The sequence below is a fragment of the Lynx rufus genome, unplaced genomic scaffold (genome assembly GCF_022079265.1).
Source record: "Lynx rufus isolate CCGP_SWC_20201006 ecotype Redwood Valley unplaced genomic scaffold, mLynRuf1.p SCAF_2, whole genome shotgun sequence".
Lineage (NCBI taxonomy): Eukaryota > Metazoa > Chordata > Mammalia > Carnivora > Felidae > Lynx > Lynx rufus.
Genome location: NW_025814834.1, coordinates 23584395 through 23597500, shown reverse-complemented (window position 1 = coordinate 23597500; position 13106 = coordinate 23584395). Strand labels below are relative to the sequence as shown.

The 13106-nt window shown below is 34.4% G+C and overlaps 1 protein-coding gene across 1 annotated transcript in view; it reads left to right on the top strand.

The window, feature by feature from the left end:
* SPAG16 (sperm associated antigen 16) overlaps window positions 1–13106 on the top strand; it is a 992367-nt gene that overhangs the window by 30572 nt on the left and 948689 nt on the right. Inside the window, exon 6 of the mRNA XM_047084254.1 lies at window positions 10155–10262. Within this exon, the coding sequence (XP_046940210.1) occupies window positions 10155–10262 (108 nt within the window). The remainder of the gene's footprint in view (window positions 1–10154; window positions 10263–13106) is intronic.

Genomic DNA, 13106 nt, shown 5'->3' with positions numbered 1-13106 from the left:
TTTTAGTTGAATTGTTTGTCTTATTGTTGAGTTGTAAATGTTCTTTACATATTATGCATACAAATCTTTTATCAGAATATTGTGAATATTTTCTCCCAGTTTGTGGCTTCACTTAATTTCTTTATGGTGTCTTTGGGTGAGCAGAAGTTTTAAATTTTGATGAAGTCTAATTAATTTTTTTATAGTATTGCTTTTAATATTTTGTCTACGATACCAATGCCTACTCCCAGGTCTGAAAGATATTATTCTGTGCTTCTAAAACCTTTAAAGATTTAGAATTTTTTTTTATTTCAGCTTATATCTATCATTCATTTTTGTATATGGTGTAAGGCAGGAGCTACAGGTTAATTTTCTTTTTTATAAGAATATCCAATTGTTCCAGCACCATTCTTAAAAAATTTTCATCCATCCCTGAATTTCTTTGGCATATTTATTGAAAATTACTTGACCCTATAATTGTGGGTCTATTTCTAGATTCTTTTCTGTTCCATTTATCTACTTATTTGTCTTTGTTCTGTTACCACACTCCTGATTACTGTAGCTTTAGGTAAGTTCTTGAGGTCAAGTAGTGTTAGTCCTATAGCTTTGTTCTTATTTAAAGATAATTTGGCTATTCTAGGTCCTTTGTATTTCCATATAAATTTTAGAGTCACTTTGTTAATTTCGGTAGAAAGGTGGGGGTTTGATATTGAGTTGAATTTATAACATGAATTGGGAAGAATGAGTGTGTGTGTGTGTGTGTGTGTGTGTGTGTGTGAGTGTGTGTCTATGTACATACACATATATTTACATATTCATATATAGTTTTAAGGATTGATGTATTTATAAATTTTAGTCTTCTATTTACATGGTATATCCCTTCATTTATTTAGACTATCCTTAACTTAATACTGTATATTTATGAGGGAGATTGAAATTTATACCTTTTGCATCTAGTTATCTAATGCATATAGTTTGTTGTTATTTTGTGAACTCCATATCATAGAGAGTGTAGCCCCAGGGCCTATGTGTGACAAATAGGAGGAACTTAAGTGAATGTGTGCTGTTAACATTTTGACTTTTTGTTAAGCTTTTGTTAAGCTTTGTTAAGCTTTTAATAATTTTTAGAGCGCCTGGGTGGCTCAGTGGGTTAAGCGTCCAACTTTGACTCCAGTCATGATCGCCCAGTTTGTGAGTTTGTACCGTGCATCCAGCTCTCTGCTGTCAACACAGAGCCTGCTTTGGATACTCTGTCCCCTTCTCTCTCTGCCCCTCCCCAGCTTGTGCTCTAAATAAATAAGTAAACAAACAAACTTAAAAATAATTTTTAGAGTAATTAATTGATGATTTTGCCCCTTTTTTATACCATTCCTTTAGAGTAGGTATCATTTTCCCTTCATGATGGAAATTTTAACAATGAACTATAAAGTTAAGTCTTGCCCCATTTAGAGTACTGTGGTCCTTTGCTGGGCTTTACATTAAAGAAATATAATGCAGACCAGAAAAGTTTTATTGAGTGTACTAAAGGTTTGACAGAAAAGAAAAACTGACTAGGAATTGCAAATTAAAAGATTAAAATGTATCATTTTAAAAATAATGAAATACCTTTTTTAACCTTCTGCCTGAAAATATAAACAAAGAAAATTAAAATTAAATGGCAGTTAATATTGAAGAAAAATTAGATGCTTTAGTAAGCAGCCCTAACTTCAGTTACAAAATTCACTTCTATAGAAGGTCAGAGAGTATCCAGCTTTTCTGAAGAACCATTTAATTTAATGACATTCAGAAACAAACACTGTGGAAATAAAGATAATAATGAGGCCCATAAAATTTTATGGTTTAGTGTTTAGGTAATTGCTTGTTAAATTAAGAAGGTATTTTTTCTGGACATGGGTATACCCCTTTCTTTTTTGGTTAAGAATATAATGAAATTTTTCCTCTAATATGGTTGAACCCATTTTGGCTATCCAACAATTATTCCAGTATTAATATTAGTGGGTTAAATGAACTTACAACCAGTTGAAAATAATGAAATAATTGGTAATACTGTAATTGGAAATAATGTAATACTGTTACCACAAGTTAATTTGCTTTTTGTTTATGCATGAGAAAAATACATGACAAAGATGGCCTACTTTGGTGCAGATAAACAAGTAAATGTATGCTTCCTTTTGTCAAATTGTATAACAAAATAACCCAATAAATCTATTATTAAATGGTTGTTCCAAATACTTCATTAAAACTAGTTAATAAAATTATTTTACTGGGGGCATTCACTTAAAAATAATTTTTAAGAGCACACTATTAAATCACATTTATAATTTGAAACATGGAGATTTGGGGACAGTACTTTTATAGTATGATACAAATATGAGTATCTTAATAGTTTATATTTTAATTATAGATTTTGATATGCTGGTTTCTTGAAATGGGGAAATTAGATAGTCATTCTGCCATTTCATTAAGAAAAAGCATGCAAATGACATATCTGATAAAGAATTAGTATCTAAAATATATAAACTTATCAAACTCAAAACCCCCAAAACAAATAATCCAGTTAAGAAATGGGCAGAAGATAGGAATCAATCAGTATTTTTTTAAGGAAGACATCCAGATGGCCAACAGACACATGAAAAGATGTTCAGTAACATCATCAGGGAAATACAAATCACAATCATGATACCACCTCACACTTGTCAGAATGGCTAAAATTAATAAGACAGGAAACAATGGATGTTGGTGAAGATGTGGAGAAAGGGAAACCATCTTACACTACTGGTGGGAATGCAAACTGGTACAGCCACTCTAGAAAATAGGAGGTGAGTTTCTCAAAAGGTTAAAAATAAAACTACCCTAATACCCAGCGATTGCACTGCTAGGTATTTACCTAAAGGATACAAAGATACTGGTTTGATTGGACACACATCCCCGATGTTCATATATCAGCATTACAATAATGGCAAAATTATGGAAAGAGCCCAAATGTCCACAGACTGATGAATGGATAAAAAAGAAGTGGTATATATATATAATATAATATTACTTAGCCATCAAAAAGAATGAAATCTTGCCATTTGGATCAACGTGGATGGAGCTAGGGTGTATTATGTTAAGTGAAATAAGTCAGAGAAAGACAAATACCATATGATTTCACTCATATGTGGGATTTAAGAAACAAAACAAATGAACATAGGGGAAGGGGAAAAGAAAGAGGGAAGCAAACCATAAAAGACTCTTAACTATAGAGAACAAACAGGATTGATGGTAAGTGGGAGATGGGCTAAATGGGTGATGGGTATTAAGGAGGGCACTTGTGTTGAGCAATGGGTGTTATATGTAACTGATGAAATCACTAAATTCCACTTTTTTAAAATGTTTATTTATTTTTGAGGGAGACAGAGCATGAGCAGGGGAGGGTCAGAGAGAGAAAGAGACACAGAATCTGAAGCAAGTTCCAGGCTCTGAGCTGTCAGCACAGAGCCCAACGCGGGGCTTGAACTCACGAGCTGTGAGATCATGACCTGAGCAGAAGTTGGATGGTTAACCAACTGAGCCACCCAGGGACCCCTAAATTCTACTTCTGAAACTAATATTACACTATATGTTAGCTGAATTTTAATAAAAGTTTGAATGAATAAATAAATAGAATATAAAAAAAGAAAAAAACATGTAAGATGTGTGTTCTTTATGATACACAAATGTAAATAGAATGTTTCACTGAATAACTTTTACTTTACTGTACTTTAAATAGAATCTGGTGTCTTAGTAAAAGATTTGTTTTAAAACCACAATGATGCTGTATTAATGTAATGAGAAAATATTATATAGTTTAAAATATTAATTGTTGATACAAATATTATACATTTTATTTTTTAGTACAACTTTTATTTTCTTTTTATTAAGCATATGGGCAGTAGGAAGGTCATAACAGAAGCATCACCATGAAATGAATTTAAATTGTTTTACTGAGTAAACTTCATTTGTGCAAATAGAAAGCAAGTCCCTGAAAACCAATTTAATGGTCAGAAAAACTTTAAGGTCTAATACTTTAATCAATTCCTATGCTTTCTTTCCTGGGATAAGTACAAATAGGCCTGCAAATGTGTATTTAAAAAGGGAGTTGATGCAATGCTGCACATTTATAGTTCAGCTTAAGAAACTTGGCATTATTTTTCTAAGTATTTTTTAACCTATTATGGGTTTACATTTCAGGTAAGATAAAAAAACATTTGCTCTTTTATATAATTCATGAAGTTGTTGAAAGTAAGACAGCTTTCTTAGACTCAAAATAGAGATTCATAAAAGTTTAAATTCTTTTATAAAGATATATAGTGTTACTAATAATCGTGTATCCTGATATTTTGTCCATTAGAAGATATTTATCTACTGGCATGCCCCCTATTTTAGGTAAATAAATCTTGCTGTTAGAGGAATTGAGTGTATCTGGTAGTTGTGGTAACAGTAAAATTTATTGAGTATTTTTATGTGCAAGATGGTATATAAGTCACTTTACATAGTTTTCTTCTAAATGAATGAGAATTCCAGTGATGTTCTTGTGTTTTCACAACAAAAAAATCAACTTAGCCTTTTTTAGTCACTCTACTCAAACTCTCTCTCTCCTCTTCATCCACTATTCATTAGGCATATGATGGCAGAGGGATTCTCTCATTTTTGGTCCATCTTAATTCACACTGAGGGTTAAAATCTGGACAAAATAAATTGTTTTTTTTCATCTGATAATTGACATATTCCTCAGAATTTTTTTCGAGACTGAATATTTCAATCAACTTCAAGGTTATTGACATGGAAATGAAGTGGAGGGTTAGATGGTGGGAATAGACTATAAGTACTGTGACACACTACTTGTGATAAAAACTACAACATTTGTGGTAAAATAAAGAACATGTCAAGGAAAAGATCATGTCAAAAGGGGGGAGGTTTGAGGGTTTGAGGAAAAAGAAATAACTTGGAAGTATGCATGAGACACTTTCACCATATGCCATATGTGACTTGATCTTTAAGTAAGGTCTCACTGATCATAATTTGCCCTATCAGGAGCCTGAAAACCTAAGCTCATCCCATTTCTTGGGCAGCATCCCAGTAACTGCTCCTCAGTGATTGCTCTGACATAGCTCTTAATGCAGAAATCTATCTTTTTGCATTTATTTTATGTGAATCTGAATGTGGAAATTCTGTGAGACAAAGAAGTAGATTTATTACATTCTGACCTCTAGTGCATTGTAAGAACTCTAATTCAGTCCACCCATTCTTCAGAACATGGGAGTCTCAGTGCAGTAGTTAACTAGGTTAGTTTTTCAGTTAACTAAGACTGTTAGCTACTTTTTCATTATAATTATATTTTACATTATCAGATTGAAACTAATGTATTATTGAGGTAGGTGAAATATTCCTATTAATTTTTTACCTACAGCCCAGGCTTAGAAAGAATAGTCTTGCTTGCTTTCTATCACAGGTTTGCAGAAGGTATATCCAGTTGAAGAATGTTTCTTATTATAATACTGATACTAAAGAGCCTTTTTTATAAAGTTACCAATTATTTTACTAAAATGATCTGCAGGTGGTATATATGTCTCATATGCACTTCCAGAATAAAATCTTGGTTTTCCAGAACATATATGCTTTCTTTTTCACAATTATCAGAACTAAGTAGCCGAATACCATTGTCTTTTAACCATATATTCAAGCACATTTAGAATTAAATTTGGTAAAATATTTTATTTGTAATTATTTTGAATTATCCTGTTTTAAATATGTATTTCAATTCTGTAAACCAATTCTTTTTGTAAGTAGATGAATTGTAAATTATTTTGGCAGCATACATTTAATTTTCTTTTACTTAAATGAAATGTGAATGACTCTTCTTGAAGCTATAGGTGGTGGCCAGTTCATCTCCCAACCCTATATACACTATGTTGGTGAGAATCCTTCAATGTGAATTATAATGGAATCTTTATTTCTTTAATTATCTTTAGAATTGCTCAATACTGGATTTGAACTGATTACTAAATAGTTTTTTTTTTCAGGAAGGAATTAGCAGTGATATTTTTAGATGTTTTAATTTAAATTCCAGTTAATATATAGTGTGATATTAATTTTAGGGGTATAATATAGAGATTCAGCACTTTCATATAACACCCGGTATTTATTACAACTACCCTCCTTAATCTCCATCACTATTTAACCCATCCCCAACGACTTCCTTTCTGGTAACCATCAGTTTGATCTTTATAGTTACATGACTCTTTTTTCCCCTTTGCTCCTTTGTTTTATCTCTTAAATTTCACATGAGTGAAATCATATGGTATTTGTCTTTCTCTGACTTATTTCACCTAGCTCCATTCGTGTTGTTGTGAATGGCAAGATTTCATTCGTGTTTAGGGCTGAGTAATATTCCATTGTATGTATATATTGCATCTTCTTTATGTATTTACTAATCGATGGATGCTTGGGCTGTTTCCATAATTTGACTATTGTAGATAATGCTGTTATACACATCAGGGTGCATGTATCCATTTGAATTAGTAGTTTTGTATACTTTAGGTAAACACTAGTAGTACAATTGCTGGATCATAAGGTAGTTCTATTTTTAACTTTTTGAGAAACCTGCATACTGTTTTCCATAGTAGGCTGTACCAGTTTTCATTCCTACTGATAGTGCAAGAGGGTTCCCCTTTCTCCATATCCTCACCAACATCTGTTGTTTTCTTGTGTTGTTGATTTTAGCCATTCTGACAGGTGTAAGGTGATATCTCATTATAGTTTCTTTTTTAAGTTTATTTATTTTTGAGAGGGAACATAAGTGGGGGGAGCAGAGAGACAGAGAGAAGGAGACACAGAAGCAGTCTCCAGACTCTGAGCCATCAACGCAGAATCCCATGTGGGGCTTGAGCCATGTACTGTGAGATCATGACATGAACTGAAGTTGGACACTTAACTGACTGAGCCGCCAAGGTGCCCCCTCATTGTAGTTTTGATTTGTATTTCCTTGATCATCAGTGATATTGAGCATCTATTCATGTGTCTGTGGCCATCTGGATGTCTTCTTTGGAAAAATATGTCTCCTGCTCATTTTTAACTTGATTATGTATTTTTGGATTTTGAGTTTTATAAATTTTTTATACATTTTGAATACTAGCCCTTTTTCAGATATGTCATTTGCAAATATCTTCTCCCTTTCTGTTGTTTGCCTTTTAGTTTTGCTGTTTCCTTTGCTGTGCAGAAGCTTTTTACTTTGATGAAGTCCCAATAGTTTATTTTTGCTTTTCTTTCCCTTTCTTCAGGAGACACCTTGAAAGAAGTTGCTATAGCCAATGTCAAGGAGGTTACTGCCTGTGTTCTCTATAGGAATTTTATGGTTTCTGGCCTCACATTTAGGTCTTTAATCCATTTCGAATTTATTTTTGTGTATGGCATAAGAAAGTGGTCCAGCTTTATTCTTTTGCATGTAATTGTCCTGTTCCAAACACCATTTGTCAAAGAGACAGTCTCTTTCCCATTGGATATTCTTTCCTGATGTGTTGGAGATTAATTGACCATAAAATTAGGGGTTCATTTCTGGGCTTTCTATTCTGTTCTATTGATATATGTGTCTATTTTTGTGCCAGTACCATAGTGTTTTTTAAGTGATTCTTTTTATTTTAAAAATTAATTAATTAATTAATTAATTAATTAATTAATTATTTTTGAGAGAGATACAGAGAGCAGGGGTAGGGGGAAGAGGGAGAGAGAATCTTAAGCAGGCTGCATGCCCGGCATGGAGTCTGACTTGGGGCTTGATCTCACTTTTGTGGGATTACAACCTAAGCCAAAATCAAGAGTTGGACACTTAAATGACTGAGCCACCCAGTACCATACTGGTTTTTTTTCAATATGTGAAGTTTATTGTCAAATTGGTTTCTATACAACACCCAGTGCTCATTCCAAAAGGTGTCCTCCTCAATACCCATCACCCACCCTCCCCTCCCCCCCACCCCTCATCAACCCTCAGTTTGTTCTCAGTTTTTAAGAGTCTCTTATGCTTTGGCTCTCTTCCACTCTAACCTCTTTTTTTTTTTTTCCTTCCCCTCCCCCATGAGTTTCTGTTAAGTTTCTTAGGATCCACATAAGAGTGAAACCATATGGTATCTGTCTTTCTCTGTATGGCTTATTTCACTTAGCATCACACTCTCAAGTTCCATCCATGTTGCTACAAAGGGCCATATTTCATTCTTTCTCATTGCCATGTAGTACTCCATTGTGTATATAAACCACAATTTCTTTATCTATTCATCAGTTGATGGACATTTAGGCTCTTTCCATAATTTGGCTCTTGTTGAGAGTGCTGCTATAAACATTGGGGTACAAGTGCCCCTGTGCATCAGTACTCCTGTATCCCTTGGGTAAATTCCTAGCAGTGCTATTGCTGGGTCATAGGGTAGGTCTATTTTTAATTTTTTGAGGAACCTCCACACTGTTTTCCAGAGTGGCTGCACCAATTTGCATTCCCACCAACAGTGCAAGAGGGTTCCCGTTTCTCCACATCCTCTCCAGCATCTAGAGTCTCCTGATTTGTTCATTTTGGCCACTCTGACTGGCATGCGGTGATATCTGAGTGTGGTTTTGATTTGTATTTCCCTGATGAGGAGCGACATTGAGCATCTTTTCATGTGCCTGTTGGCCATCCGGATGTCTTCTTTAGAGAAGTGTCTATTCATGTTTTCTGCCCATTTCTTCACTGGGTTATTTGTTTTTTGGGTGTGGAGTTTGGTGAGCTCTTTATAGATTTTGGATACTAGCCCTTTGTCTGATATGTCATTTGCAAATATCTTTTCCCATTCCGTTGGTTGCCTTTTAGTTTTGTTGATTGTTTCCTTTGCTGTGCAGAAGCTTTTTATCTTCATAAGGTCCCAGTAGTTCATTTTTGCTTTTAATTCCCTTGCCTTTGGGGATGTGTCAAGTAAGAAATTGCTATGGCTGAGGTCAGAGAGGTCTTTTCCTGCTTTCTCCTCTAGGGTTTTGATGGTTTCCTGTCTCACATTTAGGTCCTTTATGCATTTTGAGTTTATTTTTGTGAATGGTGTGAGAAAGTGGTCTAGTTTCAATCTTCTGCATGTTGCTGTCCAATTCTCCCAGCACCATTTGTTAAAGAGGCTGTCTTTTTTCCATTGGATGTTCTTTCCTGCTTTGTCAAAGATTAGTTGGCTATACGTTTGTGGGTCTAGTTCTGGGGTTTCTATTCTATTCCATTGGTCTATATGTCTGTTTTTGTGCCAAGTACCATACTGTTTTGATCGCTACAAGATTTAATATAACTTGAAGTCGAGAATTATGATGCCTCCAGCTTTGCTTTTCTTTTTCAAAGTTGCTTTGGCTATTTGGGATCTTTTGTGGTTCTGTACAAATTTTAGAATTTTTTTTTGTGAACAATGATGGTGGTATTTTGGTAGGGATTGCATTAAATGTGTAGATTGCTTTGGGTAGTATACACATTTTAGCATATTTGTTCTTCTAATCCATGAATGCATGGAATGTCTTTCCATTTCTTTGTGTCATCTTCAATTTCTTTCATTAGTGTTTTATAGTTTTCAGAGTACAGGTCTTTCACCTCTTTGGTTAGGTTTATTCCTAGGCATCTTAATGTTTTTGGTGCTCTTGTAAATGGGATTGATTCCTCATTTTCTCTTTCTGCTGCTTCATTATTGGTGTGTGGATATGCAGTAGATTTCTGTATGTTGATTTTGGATCCTGCGAATTTACTGTATTTGTTTATCAGTTCTAATATTTTTTTGGTGCTGTCTTTTGAGTTTTCCATATATATCATGTCACCTGCAAATAGTGAAAGTTTGACTTCTTCCTTGCCAATTGCAGTATCCTTTATTTCTTTTTATTTTCTGATTGCTATGGCTAGGACTTTCAGTACTTGTTGAATAAAAGTGGTGAGAGAGGACATCCCTGTCTTGTTCCTGACTATAGAGGAAAAGCTTTTAATTTTCCTCCATTGAGGATAATATTAACTGTGGATTTTCATATATGGCCTTTATTATATTGACTTATGTATCCTCTAAACCTACTTTGTTGAGAGTTTTTTTTTTTTTTTTTTTACCATGAATGGATGTTGTACTTTGTCAGATACTTTTTTGGAGTTAGTGATTTTTAAAATTATTATTATTTTTTAGCAAGGCTAGAGAAGACCTGCTGAAAACTCAAAAAGAACGTGATTTTCATCGAATGCACCACAAGCGAATAGTCCAGGAAAAAAACAAGTTAATTAATGACCTCAAAGGGTAAGCTGCTAATATTTGTCGGTATATTTATTAAGGAGTTATTTAATTACTGTTAAGTAACTTGGCCTCGTTAGAAGTTTTCATGTAAAGTAATCATTCAACATTTATTGGTATTTACTGTATGTCAGATACTATACTATGTGTTTGAAATACAGAGATGAATAAGTTAAGGTCCTTGCTGTAATGGTTCTCAGAGACTAACGGGATGTGTGATGGGGGAGGAGTTAAACTGAAATATTCTGCATTGTTGCTATGCCAACCAAGGGCAGTCACCTCAACCAGACTGGGTGTGAGAGGGTTTCAAGGACCTATTTCCAGAGGAATTCTGGAGTGTAGGTTAACAGAGTGAGGGAGCAGGGCGCTTTGGGCAGATGGTACATACCCTGCAAAGGCACCAAGTCATGAAAGAACATGGCATATTCACCATATTGTACCCATAGAGAACAAAGTATAAAGCCTACTTGACAAGGGTGAGGTGGAGGGGGCATATACTGAATGACCTTGAATTTATGCTAAGGTTTTTAGAAATAGTATATATTCAGATTTATTTTCCCTCCTCTCTTCCTCTCTTACTTCCAAAAATATTCCCTTTTGCATTTTTATACAGGTCTTTTTCAGAACTGTAGGTTGTATTTTGTTTTCAAAGTACATTCTTTAAATTTGGGAATTGTTCTATACTCAGGACCATATAGGGGTCTGTGGCTCCTACTGGTCATGTGGACATCCTTTAAAGGTAGCTAAGCTTTTTCTTGTCTAAAGATAAATAATTGTTGTGCCTTCATTATTTACCCACAGGAAAAGCAGAAAGGTATTTTAATTGTGTGTATGTGTATGTGTATGTGTGTGTGTGTGTGAATGTGCATACACAGCCACATGTACGGTTAAGTGAGTTTGAATCACAGCACATTCTTTCATGGGAAAGATCTCAGGTTTGATTCTATTCTCACTTTCTGTGCTAATACAAACAGGTTTCAGTACTTCAGTACTTCAGTTACTTGGATATGTGACAGTCTAAGAGCATGTTTGTATCCAGTTGTGGCAGCTGAAATATGTTGTTCACTGTCACTGCCTGGATATTCTACTCTTCGGTAAATTGAATTTTTTTAGTTGCTTTTTTTTTCATTGAGTGTCTAGCCTATGTTTAAAAATAGATCATACTTGTTATATTTCCTAGTATGTTTAAAGGGAATACTATTATAATTCATTTCTTATAAAAATTCAGCAATGTCAGATTATACTTTTTGTAATCCTCAGATGCCCTGGTGAAGAAACTCACATTACACTGTAATATAACTACAACTTTTGTTTTCAGCTAGCCTTTATTCCCACATTTAATTATTAAGGATACTGTCTCCATTTAACCATTTGGATGAATCGATAATATGTGTTTTCTAAGTACCTAAAACAAAAATTCAGTGATATCATCAGAGTCATTAATAAAAAAAAAAAACAACCAGCAACTAAACATGCATAATAAAGCAGCTATAAGGAAGAATTTTTTTTAATTTTTTTAATATTTATTTATTTTTGAGACACAGAAAGACAGACCATGGATGGGGGAGGGTCAGAGAGAGGGAGACACAGAGTCTGAAGCAGGCTCCAGGCTCTGAGCTGCCAGCACAGAGCCTGAGGCGGTGCTCGAGCTCGTAGACTCTGAGATCATGACCTGAGCCGAAGTCCGATGCTTAACTGACTGAGCCACCCAGGCGCCCCAAGGAAGAATGTTTTCGTTTTTTTTTTTTTTTTTTAACGTTTATTTATTTTTGAGACAGGGAGAGACAGAGCATGAACGGGGGAGGGTCAGAGAGAGAGGAAGACACAGAATCTGAAGAGAGGAAGACACAGGCTCCAGGCTCTGAGCTGCCAGCACAGAGTCCGACATGGGGCTCAAGCTCACGGACTCTGAGATCATGACCTGAGCCGAAGTCCGACGCTTAACCGACTGAGGCACTCAGGAAGAATGTTTTTTGATGCCAGGCTAAATTAGAGCCTAACTTCTCTATGTTAATATTTTACCCAAATATTTCAGTTATATATTTATGTTTTTTCTCATTGTAAACTACAAAAGGTCACTCTTAATTTCTTTCTGTAAATTGTTTAAATCGATAATTAGTTGATTTTACTATCAGCTTTACAGTAGTTCTCATTTAATGTGTCTTATTACGAATTTATTCATTTTTAGAATTATTAATATCAAAGTTAGAACTTAAATTTTTTTGATATTTATTTTTGAGAGAGAGAGATAGAGCATGAGCGGGGGAGGGGCAGAGAGTGAGGGAGACACAGAATCCAAAGTAGAAAGCAGGCTTCATGTTCTGAGCTGTCAGCACAGAGCCCGATGTGGGGCTTGAACCCATAAACAGTGATATCATGACCTTAGCTGAAGTCAGACGCTTAACCGACTGAGCCACCTAGCGGTCCCTCAAAGTTAGAGCATAGAAGCAGATGAATTATGAGGTACTTATGGAATTTACAAAACAGACATACTCTTTCAGATTGACTAAACAGGTATTTTTTTAATGTTGTTTCCTTGTTATATTCTACATAATGGTAATTCTTTGGGCAGAGGATTATCAAGTCATATCCCATGAATGAGTTAGGTACTAAAGTCAGTAAATAAAAGAAAAACTGTACCATCAATAATAATAATCCTTCAATTTTCCACAAATTACAGCACACATTTTTGTGTATATAACTCTGTACCTGAATATGTGCTTATAAATATATATAACTTTAGGTAAGTGTGCAATATACAGCAAAGTATATATATATATATGCTAAGCACATTAATGGAATGGGGGATAGGATTGTACATATTTGTTATATTTTTATTTTGTTACTCTC